We start from the raw sequence: 19,597 nt of genomic DNA, 5'->3' as shown, positions 1-19,597 counted from the left end.
CCGTCATCCATCGGAGGGGGGGGTCCTCTTCAGTCTGCACAGAGACTGTGGTCTTCATCTGGATCCCTTCGGCAGCCGGGGCACTGATTTTGATTGCAGTCTTGGTGCCTCTAGTCTTCCCTGCCATTCCTGATCTTGTCCTTCCTCTTGGGCTTGTACTCCGGTTGTACAAGCCCAAGCGGAAGGCCAATCTTCGGTTAGGCGCCGCTTATAGAATTATGCCTACTGGCACCTAAGGTAAGATTAGGTACTTACTTTGGTAATCTTCTTTCTAGTAAATAGGCACATCATTCATAAACACTTGGCACATATCAAAGCTGTCCCTGGAATCAAGGGTGAGACAGATGAGCCTGCTGAAAGTATGGATGATCCAAATGAGAAATAGAATTTGGTTGCTATGTCTACCCTGTAAAACTTCGTAAAAGTATGGAGGGAGAACCATGTAGTTGCTCTACAAATTACCATAACCGCTAAAGACCAAGTCTGCAGCTAGGGATACTTCTCAACTCAAACTTATTACTCACCGACCATATCTCGCAAGTGATCTCGTCTTCATTCTACTATCTATGACAACTACGGAAAATAAGAAACTATTTCTCTGAATCAGACTTTTTACAACTTCTCTATGCCTTCGTCCTGTCCTGCATGGACTACTGCAACACATTATTCAATGGACTGATGGCAAAAAATATTAAGTGTCTCCAACGTGTACAAAATGCAGCAATCAGACTACTGAAGAACCTTTGCGCCCATGATTCAGTATCAAGTGCTAGCATTGGCTTACTGGCTACCATAGCCAAACGTTACATCTTCAAAGGCTTAGTACTTGCGTTCAAGTCCTTACACGATATGGCACCAGGCTACATATCAGCCAAACTACCGCCTCTGCTCCCAGGAGGAAACACGGCTTCAAATACTCCCTGGTCGGAGCCTCTAACTAGAAAGCCCTCCCACTGGATCTCCGTTTAGAAAACTCTAGAAAAATTCAAATCTAAGCTCAAGATTTTTCTTTTCAAAGATGTTTATAATCTCTAATCTCAGCTCTTTCAATCATTCTCCTGAAGCTTTTTGAAGTATTTTGAAATAAGCGAGCCCTACCATAATGTATTTTCTCTCCCTTCTCTCTCTTCCCTTTTATTTTTATCTCAATATATTTACTAACTTACCCTCACCTTTCGTTTCGTGTGCGTTGGTCCATTCAGTCTCCCTTTTTATTTATTTTTTAACTCTAGATAAGTTATATCTTTTATTTTATTTATTTTTTTAATCTCTATTTTATTGTAAACCGTTTAGATACCTATTTGATAAATGGTATATCAAAAATAAAGAAACTTGAAAGTGCCAAAGGTCATACTCACTTCTTTCCGAAGTACTGGAATCAGATACCTCCCAACATCAAATTCCTTGATGAACTTTTGAGCTTTATGAAAGCAATAAAAACCAACCTCTTCACCTGACCCCTAGCATTCAGACTGTTACACCTAAACTACTGTATTCCTAATAGATGTCCAACTGACTCTCTCCCTGTGCATGGTTCAGGCTCCAAGTGTGTGCTAATCCAGAACAATTGAACTATACACACCACTTGAAAAGATCTTTGGACATGGTCCTCTGGAGAACTGGTGAAAATGCCTAGAGCTACACAACCTTGACCTGACCCCCTAGTGGTTCTTGGTCTAATGTCTGGTAAAGACTTTAGTTTGCGATCCTGCACACTGGCAATAAGATTATCCAGACTTTTCCCAAGGAGCAATTGCCCTTTAAAAGGTAGTTTGCTCAGGGTCACCTTGGAGGCTGAGGCTCCTGCCCACTGTATTTTTCAGGTGGAAATGGAATAAGCAGAAACCTTGCTCAATACTTTGAATAGATCAAATAGAGCATCTGCAACATGATCCACTCCTGACATGAGAAACCGATGGTCTCTTCCGGTATCTGTCTCCAAATTACAGCACAACTTGGAGTGGCAAGCATGTGTGACATAGGATGCCACTGCCACTGCCTTTAATCCTGAGGCCACAGCCTCAAATTGTTTCTTAAGAACAAATCTATCCTAACATCACACTTGGTTACCTGTGCCACAAGGGAATTAAGAACATAAGAATAGCCTTACTTGGTCAGACCAGTGGTCCATCTAGCCCAGTATCCCATCTTTGCAGAGGCCAATCCAAGTCACAGGTACTTGGCAAAAACCCAAATAGTAGCATTCCATGCTACCATCCCATGTCTATCTCAACAGCAGCCTATGGATTTTTCCTCCAGGAACTTGTCTAAACTTTTTTTTAAAAACAGCTATATTAACTGCTCTTACCACATCCTTTCGCAACGCGTTCCAGAGATTAACTATTCCCTTCAGTGCAATAAATAGCTGGTTAAAATCAGCATCCATTGGATAAAATTTTGTTATGGCTTTGGTCAACCAAAGAGACCCCTCTGGGACCTCCCTTTTTGTAATGTCCTGATGAGAGGGAAAGCATGTGGTCTGAACCTTAGTGCTGCTCATAATCGAGCATTGCATAGCTGAGGTCTGTTGAGTCTCTAACTTCAATTCTTGAAGAAACTTTATTATCTCCAAAAGCGCCAAAGGTTTAAACAGCCTGCACACAGTCGGATCCTCCCCAAGATCCAGAGCCTCCACCTGTTCAGGATCTAACCCCCCTTAGACAAGATGCAGAATTACCTGTGACTGACGACCCAGACTGGGAAAGTAAAGGCATAGAAACAGAATCCTCATCATTCCAGTCCTCCTCTGACTGGAACTCCCTCTCTTGCACATGGCTCTGTAGAGGGGGAATTGCGCTCTTAGGGGGAAGAGACCCCCAGCAACAGCATCATTGCAACCCCTGAGGGTTCCATGCAGCCGCTGTTAATCAAATATGCTTCATACATCATATTAATGAATTCTAGAGCAAAGCCCTGCCCAGGATGTCGAGGGCCCCTGGGGTCACTCAGTTGTCCATTTCTGGGGTTTTGCGGCAGGTGTGTGATTGCACTAGACACACTTTCATTCTTTCCCAGCTCTAACCAGGACTTTTGACTTGGAACTTGAGCCATCTGGGATCCCATACTCCCAGGAGAACTAGAGGTGGCTAAGCCAGTGACTTCCCCCCCCTTTGCATGATGACCCTCGGCCTGCCATCCAGTGCAAACTGGCATGAATCTAAGGTATCCTGGCCTGAGGAGTCCATCACACCTGATTTCAAGCCAAATTGAGGTGTTTTGAGGCAGATAGAGACTTTTATTTTTAGATTGTAAAATCCAAGATGGCCACAGTGGCAGTGATTTTGGTGCCAGAAATGGCCCATGAGAGCTATAGAGCAGTGGTCCCCAACCCTGTCCTGGAGGCCCACCAGGCCAATCGCGTTTTCAGGCTAGCCCTAATAAATATGCATAAGAGAGATTTGCATATCATGGAAGTGACAGGTATGCAAATCTGCTCCATGCATATTCATTAGGGCTATCCTGAAAACCCGATTGGCCTGGTGGGCCTCCAGGACAGGATTGGGGACCACTGCTATAGAGCTATACCAGGGGTCAAAAAATTCTGAAATTAGGACTTTAGGGATAAGGATCCCTGGCTCTAGCCCCAAAATAAAACAAAATTCACTTTTTAAAGCCCCCCCCCTTCGATTTTGTCTCAGAGGCTGCCAGCTTTGTACTCTCTGTACCATGCTTGTGCTGAAATGCAGCCAGCTATCTAGGAGAACTTCTGCCTCAAACAAGCCTGGAAACTGGACTGCTTGCTTCTTCTGACTGCCTCTTAGACCAAACAACTGGCCTGAGACCTCAACTCCACTGGAATTTGCGCACGAAGTTGCAGTCAGTTCCAATCCTGGTGAAAAACTGCCAAGGATCCTCTCAGCCTGTGCTCAAGCCTACTGCAGACAGAACCAGAGGTGAGCCTAGCTCCCAAGAGAACGGTCTATGAGCTCCTGACTATTAGGATAGGCCGGCCAAGCAGGTGCCCCTTGGCTACAGACTTCTGACCTCAGAATCTGAGCTCTCCTGCAGCCAGAGATGTCCCAACACCGGGAACCTCTGCAGCACCAAACAATTTCACAATAGAATTTAAAAAAAAACACTTAACTTAAAGGAAAAATAAACATGAGCAAAATAGACAGGCTTCTATCATCTTGCATGTAGAGAGAAAAACAGAGAAACTGGAGGACAGCTCAGTGATGGGAGGCGGAGCAAAATAATGCTAAGAAGGCTCTCTACACAGAATCTCGTGGAAGGAATTCACTACCCAAGTGTTCAGGAATGATGTGCTTATTGCACTAAAAATTGGACTTAAGCACCAGTAGGCGTCAAAATCTTAGGCACTCCATATTTATGCCAGGATTTTCTTGGCCTAAATACCAGCGCCTAAGTACAATTTAGGTGCCTGGACGTATAACACACCCAAGAACCATCCATGATCTGCCCACCTTCTGGTAGGCAGTAGGAGCCTACCACCCAATTCATTTTAATTTTTGCCAATTATGAGCTCATTATTGATCATTAACACTGCCAATTAAGCTAATTAAAAATTAAGTTAGGTGCACCAATCTTGGCGCCTAACTTCAGGCACTGTTTATAGAATCTGGGACTTACTGCCTATAAAATAGGTATTAGTAAGTGCTCACACACTAATGGCCACATGCTAATAGGAAACAACACCACCCAACAAAAGTGAAATGCCTTAAGAACTGGGACATTTTTCACTCTTCTTGGGTGTTGTTTTCTGTTGTATATTTAGACTCCTTTTCTCTGTATGCCATATGCTAATAGGAAAATTAGTGCACAGCCCTTATTTTAGAAATAGAAAAATTGATTATTTCCTGGCAGTGCCATTGGCCTTAGTGCATGGGAGAGACCTATGCTGGGATAGCGCTGCTTAGTAAAAGGAACTCTTTGGGCTCCATTTACTAAGGTGCACTAGCGTTTTTAGCGCACGCAGCAGATTAGTGTGTGCTAACCCTGCGCTACGCAGCTAGAATTAATGCCAGCTCAACGCTGGCGTTAGCGTCTAGCACGCGGGGCATTGTAGCACGCGCTATTCTGCGGGTTAAAGCCCTAATGCAGCTTAGTAAAAGGAGCCCTATGTGTCTTTTCTGAATGACAAGCAATCGCTTTAGAGAAGTAACTCAACAGGGAAAGCGTTCTACAATGTTGGGGCAACTTAAAAGCTTGCTGAAAGAGATGAAATTAATTTTTTTACAGAAAATATTGCTGAGAGAGCAGGATACGATTTAAGGTGTAGGCTCTTAAACCAAATCTTAGAAAAAGTTTCACTGAGATTCAAAGTGACGTACCTGTTCATTAAAACTGTGATTTTATGCTGATGCCCATCAAGATTCTGTGTCACCTTCTCCACTTTTTGAAAATATTTCTCAGCAGTTTTTATGTCTCCAATCTAAATGAGAAATTCAAAAGCAAGTCATTTGAACTGGTAATGGAATGCCACAATATGATTAGAGACCTTGAAGAAGCTAGTCAAATGCTTTTTCTCATTTTCCACTGGGAGATCTCTGGTTCTTCTCACAACTGCTTGAGAACATAAAGGACAGTGGAGAGCACAACATAAAAAGCAAAACCTATCCCCACCCCCTAAGTAGGGGAGTGTGTGGCGCAGTGGTTAAAGCTACAGCCTCAGCACCCTGGGGTTGTGGGTTCAAACCCACGCTGCTCCTTGTGACCCTGGGCAAGTCACTTAATCCCCCCATTGCCCCAGGTACATTAGATAGATTGTGATTAGAAATGCTTGAGTACCTGAATAAATTAATGTAAACCGTTCTGAACTGCCCTGGGAGAACGGTATAGAAAAATTGAATAAATAAAAATAAAAAAATAAGTAAAACTTCCTACAATTTAATGTTAACTCTGATTACTAATTCAGAAGCACAACTTGATAGCACTATAGTTGATCTTACTTGGTTGTCATCTTGTTTGTTTATTCATTTATATCCCACCCTTACCCAGGGCGGGTTACAAATTTACATACAAAACTATAACATTACATACACCATCAACAGTACATATTCCCATAATACAAAACCTCCTATACAAAAACTCCCATGTGTCTTTAAAACACGTGACATATATAGCAGTTCATGTCTCCCCTCTCCCTGCGTTCCTCTAGAGTGTATAAATTGCAGCTCTACACTCTAGAGGAACGCAGGAAGAGGGGAGACATGATCGAGACGTTCAAATACCTCACGCACCGTATCGAGGTGGAGGAGGATATCTTCTTTTTCAAAGGTCCCACGACAACAAGAGGGCATCCGTGGAAAATCAGGGGTGGGAAATTGCATAGCGACACCAGGAAATACTTCTTCACCAAGAGGGTGGTGGATCGATGGAATAGTCTTCCACTACAGGTAATTGAGGCCAGCAGCGTGCCTGATTTTAAGACTAAATGCGATCAACACGTGGGATCTCTTCACAGAGAGAGGTAAGGGAGGGTCATTGGTGTGGGCAGACTGGATGGGCCATGGCCCTTATCTGCCGTCACTTTCTATGTTTCCATGTTAAACATAATAAGAGCTCTGGATTCTTGTCCAGAAATAGCTAAGAAAATAAAAACCCAACAAATTTTTAGATTGAATCAGGTTGGGCAGACTGGATAGACCATTCGGCTCTATATCTGCCATCATCTACTGTGTTATGTATGTTACATTTCTTTTTATGTTTTGCACTAAGATACAGCAGATTGGTTTTTTTTTGGGGGGAGGGCTGTGATCCAGAGACTGTCCATGGGCTTGGGAATGCCACTTCCAATTTTTCCTATTTTGTTTGTTGGGTGCTGAAGTTCAATGTGGTCACAAACATCAGCAGACACTGAAAAGAATGTGTCTCATATCCACAAGATTGCAGCTCATTGGAAGCAAGCTGCTGGTCCTCTCCTGGAGGACTCATGTTTACATTTAACGGTGGTTACAGAACTTGAAAGCCTTCCTGATTATTAGAAATGTTTTGATCCAGTTGCTAAAGAATAGACTCATTTGAAGTATGTGCTTGGAGATAAGGGAGGAGGGAGGGAGAGTGGTTACAGATGGAGAGGATCAACCTGGAGGAACCATGGGTTAACCTGTCTGTTATGTAACTTTTCTTGTATAGTGGAGGGAGGGAGAGCATTAATGTTAGTTGGGTTGATATATGTGGAGGGGCATTTCTGATATGATGTTCAAATCCGATTTCGGACATTTTGCAGAAGATGCACATAAATCCAGTTCGAAACATGACCGTTTTCAAAACTGCAAAATATCTATCTTGTTTTTCCAAAAATGCCCATTTCTTAGATGTACTTGTCCTCAAAACGTCCATCTTTGAATCATTTTTGAAAAAAGCATGTCCAAAAGAAAAACACATAGAATCCAATCCAATCCGATTTAACCCTTACAAAAAGGGCTCGACTCGGTTAATAGATTTCCTAAATTCAGCTAGAGAATAAGATGATTCCATTCCAGAACAAGCTGTTGGGATGTAGGAAGGGCCAGTATTTTTAGTAGACTGGCCACACAGCTATCCCTGCAGAGCACTGACCTCAGGGGACACTGTAGTGAATTTTACATAAAAGGTCCCAAGTACACAACCCTCTTACAGTTTACGGGGAGCCCTCCAAAACCCATCTTAAACCGACTGGACTCAACCTCACACCATCAAAATAGCCCTTATGCCTGCAGGTGTCACCTATATGATGGAACAGTAGATTGTAGGTTTTGGTGGGCTCACACTCTTCATCACAAGCACATTTTTTCAAATTGGCTTTTTTTAAATTGAAGGAATGAGTTTGGGACTGCAGTTTGTATTTTGCTCATTTTTAATATACTTTTTAGTTTGCATTATTACTGATAATTGATTATTATAGAACATTATGTATTTAGAGGAAAAAAACCTTTATCTTTCCTTTCTATTTTGAATGGAAAGATATTTAAAATTGTTTTCAATTATATATATATTTTGTAAACCGCTTGGATCCTTTTTTAGGCTATATTAGCGGTGTATGAAGTTTTTAATAAACATAAACCTATTGGCCTGGGCTCCCTACTATGCAGTCAATTGCACTGACCACCAGGCTACTCAGACAGACAGATATATACTGTTTCATTTACATCTTTGGGGGTGGGAGGGGGCCACTGGGGGAGTGTGAGGAGGCCATGTTTATATCTCTCCAGTAGTCATCTGGTCAGTTTGGGCACATTTTTGGCATTTATTTGTTAATAAAATAGGTCTACCCCAAACGTCCAAATTGTGCCCTGGATTTATTCTTAAATGTTTGATTATGGCAGAAAAATGTCCAAGCCATAAGCCTGTGCTAGTTCTGCCCACACCACGTTTCTAATATGCCCCCTTGAAATATAGACAAACTGCAGATGAACAGCATAGAATCTGTCTAGAAAATAGGTTTCAAAAATAGCAAATTGGCGAGAAAAACATCCATTTGCCCTTTTATGCCACTTTTTGTACTTTTTCTTTCTTGAAAATGAGTTCCATAAGTGCTGTGTTTGCATATATTTTGTATTGTATGATTATTTGCATACCTGTACTGAAAATATTCAATACAATAATTGAATCAAAAAAGTCTTCACCCCTCCCTTATCTTTACTCAGCGAAGACATTAATACATTAAGTAACATAGGTGATAATGGGGATCCTTGAGGTGCACCAGAAAGGGCACCTCATGAATCTGAAAATCCGCCTGCTATCTTTATCTTGTAAGATCTAAAGCTTAGAAAACCTTGAAACCAAATTCAATAATTTTCATTAATTCTAAGCTTCAAGAGGAATACTCTATGGTCCATGAAGTCAAATTGTATTAATAATACCTGACACCCAGTACTCATTAGGGATCTGACTTGTGATATCAATGTGCCAAATTCTGCTTTTGTATTAAAGTCTTTTCTGAAGCCTGACTGGGATTTATACAGTATTCCACAAATAGTCCTCACTTCTGTATTCCTTATTTCAAAATGACATCTTAGCAGAGTATTCAAAAATTCTTGATTTTCTCCAGCACAATAGTTTCAGTATAGTCAAGCACTCTCAAATAGTTGCACAAGATCAATGAAGTTCATATCTGGGTCCGGATGGCATACATCCTAGGGTTCTGAAGGAATTAAAGGAGGAGATAGCGGAACTACTGCAGCAAATTTGCAACTTATCCCTGAAAACAGGCGAGATCCCGGAAGATTGGAAGATAGAACGTTACGCCCATCTTTAAAGAGGGATCAAGAGGTGACCCGGGAAACTACAGGCCGGTGAGCCTGACTTCGGTTCCGGGGAAAATGGCAGAAGCACTGATAAAAGAAAACATCGATCAACATTTTGAAAAACATGAACTTCTGATAACCAGCCAGCATGGTTTCTGCAAGGGAAGATCGTGCCTAATGAACTTATTGCACTTCTTCGAAGGGATCAACAAACGGATGGACAAAGGAGACCCCATAGACATCATATATCTAGATTTCCAAAAAGCCTTTGACAAGGAGTCCCATGAACGTCTACTCCGGAAACTGAAGAACCATGGGGTGGAAGGAGACATACATAGATGGATCAGAAACTGGTTGGAGGATAGAAAACAAAAGGTAGGAGTGAAGGGTCACTACTCCGACTGGAGGAGGGTCACGAGTGGTGTCCCGCAGGGCTCGGTGCTCAGGCCGCTGCTATTTAATATCTTCATAAATGATCTAGAAACAGGGACGAAGTGCGAGATAATAAAATTTGCGGACGACACCAAACTATTTAATGGAGCTCGGACTACAGAGGACTGCGAAGAATTGCAAAGGGACTTGAACAAACTAGAAGAATGGGCTGCGAAATGGCAGATGAAGTTCAACATTGAGAAATGTAAAGTATTACATGTGGGGAGCAGAAACTCGAGGTACAACTATACAATGGGAGGGATGTTATTGAATAAGAGTACCCAGGAAAGGGACTAGGGGGTAATGGTGGACATGACAATGAAGCCGTCGGCACAGTGTGCAGCTGCCGCTAAGAGAGCGAATAGAATGCTTGGTATAATCAAAAAGGGTATTACAGCCAGAACGAAAGAAGTTATCCTGCCGTTGTATCGGGCGATGGTGCGCCCGCATTTGGAGTACTGCATCCAATATTGGTCGCCGTACCTTAAGAAGGATATGGCGTTAGTCGAGAGGGTTCAGAGGAGAGCGACACGTCTGATAAAAGGTATGGAAAACCTGTCATATTCTGAGAGATTGGAGAAGCTGGGTCTCTTTTCCCTGGAGAAGAGGAGACTTAGAGGAGATATGATAGAGACTTATAAGATCATGAAGGGCATAGAGAGAGTAAAGAGGGACAGATTCTTCAAACTTTCTAATAACAAAAGAACAAGAGGGCATTCGGAAAAGCTGATAGGAGACAGATTCAAAACAAATGCTAGGAAGTTCTTCTTTACCCAACGTGTGGTGGACACCTGGAATGCGCTTCCAGAGGACGTAATAGGGCAGAGTACGGTACTGGGGTTCAAGAAAGGATTGGATAAATTCCTACTGGAAATGGGGATAGAGGGGTATAGATAGAAGATTACTATACAGGTCCTGGACCTGTTGGGCCACCGCGTGAGCGGACTGCTGGGCATGATGGACCTCGGGTCTGACCCAGCAGAGGCATTTCTTATGTTCTTATATTTTATCGTTTAGGAAGGGGTTGACCTCAGCGCCTACATCCGTACCAAGCTAATGTCTTGTATGGTAGCTAGCCTCCTCATCGGTCAAACTCTGACTACTTCTATATTTTTAAATTTCTACTTTTTATTTTAAATATAATTTAAATCCATTTTACTTACAAATAGTTTAATAACTTATCTTAGATTCACAGCTGAACAGGGCTCTTTTTAGATTTAAAAAATTTTTTTGCCGATTTATATTGTGGGATTTATACAGTACATCATACAAATCAAGATAAACTCACGAGATGTTTAGTAACCATCTCATCCATTATCTTCAGTAGATTATCTTAGCAAACATAATACAGAAGGTAGTAGAGGGACGCTTGATTAAGTCTTCATGGGCCAGAAGGATGATACAGTGTATGTCAACAAAGAGGAAAGTTGCAGCAGTGGTCCAGCAGTATCGAATTAATGAGGGGTGGGAGAGCACCAGGCGAGGAAGGGAAAGAGGGGAAATGGGAGGGGAGTGTTCAATATGGAAAAATAAATGGGTGCCCATCCGCAAAAGTTTTCTCTAGGCCCTTTAGGTCGTTAATGTAGCTGTGTGGGTGCAACACTGACCTCTCCTCTGCCTTTGATTTAATCACAAATGGGGAAAGGGATGCACTTTAAAGAGGAGATGATTGAATTATACTATAAATAGAGCGTGCAGTTTGGTTCCCAGCAATTTGACAGCCTGGAGCACACAAATAATTTATTGGGAAAGCCTGATTAAAGCAAAGGCCTTATTTTCAAATGAAATTCCAGGGATTAGGATATAAGTCACACAGTGTCAACAAGAGAAGAAAATCTTAAACTCGTGTTCCAGGACTTCACATGACTCATAATTAGGATCCTCTTTTTCCTTTAGCTGCAGGTTCAAGGGAAGTAGCCCTCTGCTGATGACTTTCCTCTTCCTCACACTGTAGATGCATACCCATACTCTATGACCTTCCTTCCTATCCTGGGTCCTTCCCTCCCAACCACTGCAGATATGATTCAGGCCATCACATCCTTCCTTCGACTGCTGAAAATGTCAACTCACCCTTAGTGTCACTTTTTACACTAGGCCATTTTCTTCTCTTCTGATGATGCAGATATGGTCTAGGCCACAAGCTCTCATTCTTCTATTGCAGCCCCACTTCTCTCAATTTTGCTGCTGTTTTTATTCAAGTTACCCCCACCTCCCTTCAAATGCAAACCTGCGGGAGGAGCAAAAATGACTACGATCCCCATCCAAAGGCAGACAAGCCCTGTTCACAGGGAGAGACTTAGAGCAGCACTCGGTCACACTAGTCATGAGGTCATTCAGACCCTTACCAAAAAGAAGCTGGCCCTTGAAAGGAAGCCTGCTTAAAGTGGCCTTAGAGGAAGCGTCCCCAGCCCAATGACAGATCCAAAGAGTTTGGTATGCAGACACTGCATAAGCAGAGACTTTACTAAGTACTCGAATGAGATCATAATTCACATAATTCATTTCATCCATTACCAATGGAGGAGAGGAAGGAAAATCCGTAGAGGACGCACCACCCATAAAAGAAGCAGCTGCCGCCGCCGCTTTGATACCCAAACATGCCAATTCAAAAAGCTTTTTCAACATAATGACCACCTTGCAATCCTGAAGCCACCAAGAAATGAACTTTAAGCAAAAAAATAAGAAAAAGAAGCAGAGCAACTGCCAGAGATACGAATAGAGTAAGCAAAGACTTTACTCATAACTCTGATGATATTATATAGTGCATCAGCTATGTAATCCACCCCTGCTACTATAAGCGAGGGGAAAGGGTCGGCATCCCCTGAGGAAGTGCAACAGAAACTGATATGGCAGGCACACGCCAAAAAAGAGGTCTTATTTTCAGGGTAGGTCTTATTTTTTTTCATGTACAATGTCCCTTCCTCTCCTCTACCCCAATTCTTCCTCTTTCCTTTCTCTCCCCCACATGTGTAGTATCTTTCCTCCCCTCTCACCCTTCCCCTTGTGCAGTATCTTTCTATCCCTCCCTCCCTCCTATACCCCTGTGCAGCAGAACCCTTGCAGCCTATATCCCTCCCTCCCCTCCGGGGCAAAAATGAAGAAAAAAAAAGTTTGGATTCCAAATTGTTCGAGTTCTGGGACATTTGGATTCTGAGGTACCACTGTATTTTGAATACAGTGATTATTGATGCAATCAAAGAATCTTATGCCAAATTAATGGTAAATAAACAGCAAAACACAGACTCAAATACTGTACTTTATCCTCCTGGGTCTGCACTGCCTACCATTCAAAACGGGACATATCTTTAACTCAACTCTTATTTTACTGTAGTTAATTTAATCAAAGGATTAATTAGCTTTATATTTACTTCCTTATGCAGTTCTATAAATAAATACCTGAAGGAAGATCCTTCCAATGCCACTCAGCAGCTGAGGCTCCTGGTCTGGACAATAATTGATGACTGTGCGATATGCATCCACAGCAAGGACAAAGTCCTACAGTGGAAGGGAGGTGAAAAATCAATTAATTGCATTATTTAAATTTCATTCATCCGCATATCGTTGCTTGCTTTACTCTGAAAAATACATCTGAAAGTATAAATCAATAAATATTAATTAAAATAAGATTACATTTAAAATATACTGTACTGAAACATTTTTATCTCCTTATTCAGGCAGAAACAAGAGAGATAAACTCCCGACTGCTGAGCTCAGTGGGTGATCACACCTAGAGTGCAAGCAGTAGTTAGTTGGATAACATACCTCTCATCAGAAGAGCTACTTGTATACCTACTGAGGGTTCTAGTCAAATCAATATTGGTCATGTGCTTGATTTGTAGCCATGTGGACTAAAGTCTCTAGGCAAATTTGAATGAAAAAAAGATCACAGAGCCCTAAAACATCAATATTTTATATCATCAGCCCACTTTTTTAAAGCTACTTTTAAGTCCTAACGCCAACCCACTTGTAAAGCAATCATATGCTAGAGATGTATAGAATTCTGAGTGAAGTGGAATAGGTTGATAAGAATCATTTGTTTACTCTTTCCAAGAATACAAGGATTCGGGGGCATGCAATGAAGCTAAGTAGTAAACTTAAAACAAATCAGAAAAAAATATATAGCTTATGAACATGCAATTTAAACTTTGGAATTCATTGCCAGAGAATGGGGTAAAAGCAGTTAGCTTAGCATGGTTAAAAAAAAAAAAAGGCTTGGACCATTTCCTAAAAGAAAAATCAAATAAACCATTGTTCAAATGGGAAAATCCACTGCTTATTTCTAGGTATATTATTTATGCATTGAAAACCGCTTGGATCCTTTTAGGCCATTATACGGTATATAAAGTTTTTGATAAACATAAATATATCGCAAGGATAGAGTAGATCAAATTGGAGGAGGGTGGGGTGGTTGCGCTATATGTTAAAGAGGGAATTGAATCAAATCAAATCAACATTCTATATGATATAGATAGCAGTGTGGAATTCATACGGATAGAAATGCCATGTGTGAAGGGAAATAATATAAAGGTAGGGTTATACTATTGTTCCCCAGGACAAAATGAGCAGACAGATGAAATGTTTTCAGAGATTAGAAAAGCAGGAGAATTGGGCAACAATATAATAATGGGTGATTTCAATTACCAACTAAACCTCATGAAAGGATACTCACAATATTGATATATATGTCCTATGTAGAAAATGGAGGGGAAACCCAAACACCACACGGTGTGAGCTAATTGCAGCTAAGAGTGATTTCTTCTATTTTTCTACAGCATTTTTGGAACTTGAATCTTTTTTTTTTTTTTTTTTTTTATAATAGTGTGGTGCTCATTATTGTTGCTTTTGGTGAGCTAGTGTTTCATCTAAAGAAGGGGGGTTCGCCCAGACTACAACAATGCTTTACTTGTATTCCAGCAAGATTCAGTCCATATTTTGAAATGAAGTTTTATGAGGAGAAGTATAGTTTTTTAAACCTATGAAGCTGAACTGAGGGTTTTTTCTCCACTTCCTATAGGTTGTCATGTATGCAGGTAAATTAGTGAGATCCCTTTTCTTCAAATTCACTGAGGTTTGGAACAACCTCCCTGCCCCGCAGCAGAACCTAGGCTCATTCTAATTATTCCGAAAGCATCTGAAAACCTGGCTTTTCTCCAAAACGTAAAGCTATCTATTTAAAATGTAAAGCTAGCTATCCTCTTCATAACCTCTAATTTCTTATTATGTCCTTCCCTCAATGAATTTACCTGTACACAATGCTGAGCTCTATCTTTATGGTGGTGATGTGGTATACAAACTTAAGCTTTAGTTTAGTTGTTTCTTTCCTATGATAGGTGTTGTGAAGCGTGTGGTGTTGGGGGTACCCCTCCATTTTTGACATAGGACATATTGTGAATGATTTCAATTACCCCAACATTGACTGGTTAAATGTTACATCAGGGAGTGCTAGGGAGGTAAAATTATTAGATGTCCAGGAATTGACAAGAGGGGGAGCTATTTTAGATTTGGTCCTTAGTGGAATGCAAGGCATAGTACAGGAGTTACCATAACTGTGTTGGGTCCGCTGGGAAACAGTGATCATAACGTGATCAAATTTGAGCTGACACCGGAAGTGACGTCACAAAATAAATCTACTGTAGAGGCATTTAATTTTTGAAAGGGCGACTAAGATAAAATGAGGAAAATAGTTAAAAAGAAGCTAAAAAGATCAGTTGTAAAGATGAGGACGGTAAGCCAGGTGTGGATGTCATTTAAAAATACCTTCGTGGAAGCCCATATCAGATTTATTACACATATCAGCACAGGTGAAAAAAAGAGGAAATGAGAGCCAGCATGGTTGAAAGGTAAAATGAAAGAGGCTATTAGAGCCAAAAAAACATCTTTTAAAGAATGGAAAAAGGATCTGAATGAAGAAAATAAAAAGAGACACAAGCACTGGCAAGTTACATGCAAAGCACTGATAAAGAAAGCTATGAAATAATATGAAGAGAAACTTGCAAAAGAGGCAAAAACTCAGAAAATTTTTTAGGTACATCAGAAGCAGAAAACCTATGAGGGAATCTGTGGGATTGTTGGATGATCAAGGAGCAAAAGGGGCACTCAGAGAGGATAAGGCCATAATGGAAAGACTAAATGAATTCTCTGTTTCGGTCTTTACGGAAGAAGATGTGAGAGATCTCCTGAACTGGAAATGGTTTTCAAGGGTGATGATGCAGAGGAATTGAAAGAAATCTCAGTGAAGATGTACTAAGCCAAATCGACAAGTTAAAAAGTGATAAATCACCTGGAAAAGATGGTATATATTCCAGGGTACTAAAATAAGACAAACATGAAATGGCTGTCCTGCTCTTAATGATCTGTAACCTGTCGCTAAAATCATCTCTAGTACCTGAAGATTGGAGGGTGGCCAATGCTATGCCGATTTTTTAAAAGGGTTCTAGAGGAGATCTGGGAAATTATGGACTGGTAAGCCTGACTTCAGTGCTGGGCAAAATGGTGGAAACAATCATAAAAAATAAAATTGTGGAACCTGTAGACAAACATGATTTAATGGGACAGAGTCAGCATGGGTTCAGTCGAGGGAGATCTTGCATCACCAATTTCCTTGACTTCTTTGAAGGTGTGAATAAACATGTGGATAAAAGTGAACTGGTTGATGTATCTAGATTTTCAGAAAGCTTTTGCGAAAGTTCCTCATGAGAGGCTCCTGAGAAAATTAAAGTCATGGGATAGGTGGTAAAGCTCAGTAATAGTTATTGGATAGAAAACATAGGGTAGGGTTAAACAGTCATTTTTCTCAATGGAGGAGAGTAAACAGTGGAGTGCCACAGGGATCTGTACCGGGACCGGTGCTATTTAACTTATTTATAGATAATCTGGAAATTGGAATGATGAGTGAGGTGTTTAAATTTGCAGATGACACTAAACTGTTCACAGTTGTTAAAAAGCATGCAGATTGTGAAAAATTGCAGGTAGACCCTAGGAAATTGGAAGACTAGGCATCCAAGTGGCAGATGAAATTTAATGTGGACAAATGCAAAGTGATGCACAATGGGAAGAATAACCCAAATCAGAGTTACTGTTTGCTAGGGTTCACTTTGGGGGTTAGTGCACAAGAAAAGGGTCTGGGTGTCGTTGTAGACAATACGATAAAATCTTCTGCCTAATGTGTGACGGTGGCCAAAAAAGCAAACAAGATGCTAGGAATTGTTAAAAAAAGGATGTTTAACAAGACTAAGAATGTTATAATGCCTCTCTATCGTTCCATGGTGCAACCTCACCTGGAGTACTGCATTCATTTCTGGTCTCCTTATCTCAAGAAAAATAGAGCGGTATTAGAAAAGGTTCAAAGGTCGACCAAGATGATAAAGGGAATGGAACTCCTCTTGTATGAGAAAAGACCAGAAAGGTTAGGGCTCTTCAGCTTGGAAAAGAGATGGCTGAGAGGAGATATGATTGAAACATTCAAGATAATGAAGGGAATAGATTTAGTAGATAAAGACAGGTTGTTCACCCTCTCCAAGGTAGGGAGAATGAGAGGGCACTCTCTAAAAGTTAAAAGGGGATAGATTCTGTACAAACATAAGGAAGTTATTTTTCACCCAGAGAGTGGTGGAAAACTGCAACGCTCTTCCGGAGTCTGTCTTAGGGGAAAACACCTTCCAGGGATTCAAGACAAAGTTAGACAAGTTCCTGCTAGACCAGAACGTATGCAGGTAAGGCTAGACTCAGTTAGGGCTCTGGTCTTTTACTTAAGGGCCGCTGCGGGAGTGGACTGCTGGGCACGATGGACCACTGGTCTGACCCAGCAGCAGAAATTCTTATGTTCTTAAGTCTACAAAATCCTGAGTGGAGTAGAATGGGTACAAGTGGATCAATTTTTCACTCCATCAAAAATTACAAGTTGATCAGCCAATAGTGGTGGGATGTGTTACATCTGCTGGCACTCTCCAGGAGTTTGAACGAACTGCAGCTCGTGGAAATAGAACAAGTTTGAAACAATTGATGCTGCTGTTAAACAAGTTTAAAATTAGAGATATTTTAGTCATTTGGAAATGGAAAAATAGCATAATGATTGTAATTTTTAGCTTAAGAGCCTTGTTTCCTGTTTCTCCCTTGCACAGGTGCTATGAGAGTAGGTCATTTCATTAATTAAATAATTTTTTCTTTTAGTAGCAATGATGTTGATAATATTTGGCCTACCTTTCCCTATGATTCTTATGGTATTATTTATTTAAAAATATGATAAGTTCATAAATGAAAGACTTTTCAATCTAAGTGAATACCTGAGGTAAACAAGAGAATTAGTTACCGATTGCTCTAATCATAGGGGGTACTTTTAACAATTTTTGCTTGTGCCATTTTTACATTTATATTAGTCTAAAATTTAAGCTTGGAAATAAAAGGCAGTGCTTTATTTTCCCCTAGAAAAAAAGGTGCCAGTACTCATTCAGAGCTCAACCTAAGGGGGAGGGTTAAGCAGGACTGTTTTTCAGCCTGTACAGTGTATGCAGCCAACCCAAAATAGCTCTACCTAGAATGTGGCTGCCTCTGAAGCTGAAGGTTACAGGTCTGTGGCTGGATGATATATCAATTGAAAATAAAAAAAACCCCAACAAGCTGGGGGATTTTGAGTGAGAATGCAATGGAGTAGAAAGAACATTTTTGGAAGGCAGAAAAAGGTGCCAGTACCCTGCATAATGGCTGGAAAAATAAAGCCCTGTGAAAAGGAGATACTGCAACTTAAAACTTCAGTCTAAAATTTTACTAGCTGAAATTCTGTAAATGTACCCCTGCACTGCAAACTAGGATTGTGTTACATATCCCAAAAAGCAAGGTACTTTCTGATTAGACACCTTTGAAGAAATAAAATTATGTGAGAGAGATTTGGTTTCAGTGCTTACCTTCAATCCATATAGGCTAAAAAAAAAAAAAAATATTACATAGACTAGGGGACACTCCATGAAGTTACAGGGAAATACTTTTAGAACCAATAGGAAGAAATATTTTTTCACTCAGAGAATAGTTAAGCTCTGGAATGCATTACCAGAGGTTGTGGTAAGAGCGAATAGCATAGCTGGTTTTAAGAAGGGTTTGGAAAATTTCCTGGAGGAAAAGTCCATAGTCTGTTAATGAGAAAGACATGGGACAAGCCACTGTTTGCCCTTGATTGGTAGCATGGAATGCTGCTACTCGCTGGGTTTTGGCCAGGTACTAGTGACCTGGATTGGCCACCGTGAGAATGGGTTACTGGGCTTCATAGACCACTGGTCTGATCCAGTAAGGCTATTAGGCTATTCTTATGTTCTTATTCACCCTTTTTGTCTTGTTTGTCTGTCACAATTAAATTACAAGCTCTCTCGAGCAGAGACTGTCTCCTATGTGTTAATGTACAGTGCTGTGTGTGTTTGGTAGCGCTATAATTAAAATGGTGTCCTGATGCTTACAATTCCAATTATTCTGTCTCACTGGTGTTCCCATAACATTAAAATATACTAACAATGGTGATGAGGGGTTGGAAACACATTTATCTTTTTGCAATAATCTTTTTAATTAACTATAGGAATCTAATAAAAATGTAAGATTCTCACCTTGCAATTGGATGGACTTCTATAGGAAGTGGCCCCAATGACATAAGTGGATTATTTTAGCAGTATACACAGCAGAAGGGCCAAAAAGTTTAAAAGTACAAACAAAACCATGTACAATTAACTGTCAGACAATATCAAGGAACTGCTGTCTGCTCAGACTAATATTGTGTGCAACAACCTAACTACAGAAACAAAAAGCTGTTTTCAGGTTTCAGGATTTCATGTTACAAGAACACACAATTCAGTACTGTTGTCACAATCTGAATCAGACAGAGGATGAAGCTTGATGATGGGCCCGATAGTTCCCCAAGAGATACTCATAAATGTTGACATATTCTTATAGACTTCCCTCAATCTGCACCTTTAAATAACTATTCCAGAGTTCTTTTG

The 19,597-nt window shown here is 40.7% G+C and overlaps 1 protein-coding gene across 3 annotated transcripts in view; it reads right to left on the bottom strand.

Annotated features, from left to right (window-relative positions):
• The window catches only part of TRAPPC12 (trafficking protein particle complex 12), a 237,879-nt gene that overhangs the window by 16,227 nt on the left and 202,055 nt on the right, over positions 1-19,597 (bottom strand). For all 3 annotated transcript variants that reach the window (XM_033935617.1, XM_033935619.1, XM_033935618.1), the window contains 2 exons: positions 13,017-13,115; positions 5,292-5,392 (listed from right to left, as the gene is read on the bottom strand). In XM_033935617.1, the coding sequence (XP_033791508.1) occupies positions 5,292-5,392; positions 13,017-13,115 (200 nt within the window). The remainder of the gene's footprint in view (positions 1-5,291; positions 5,393-13,016; positions 13,116-19,597) is intronic.

The sequence above is a fragment of the Geotrypetes seraphini genome, chromosome 3 (assembly GCF_902459505.1).
Source record: "Geotrypetes seraphini chromosome 3, aGeoSer1.1, whole genome shotgun sequence".
NCBI lineage: Eukaryota > Metazoa > Chordata > Amphibia > Gymnophiona > Dermophiidae > Geotrypetes > Geotrypetes seraphini.
Note: the sequence above shows the minus strand (reverse complement) of the source record. Positions and strands in the feature narration are given on the sequence as shown.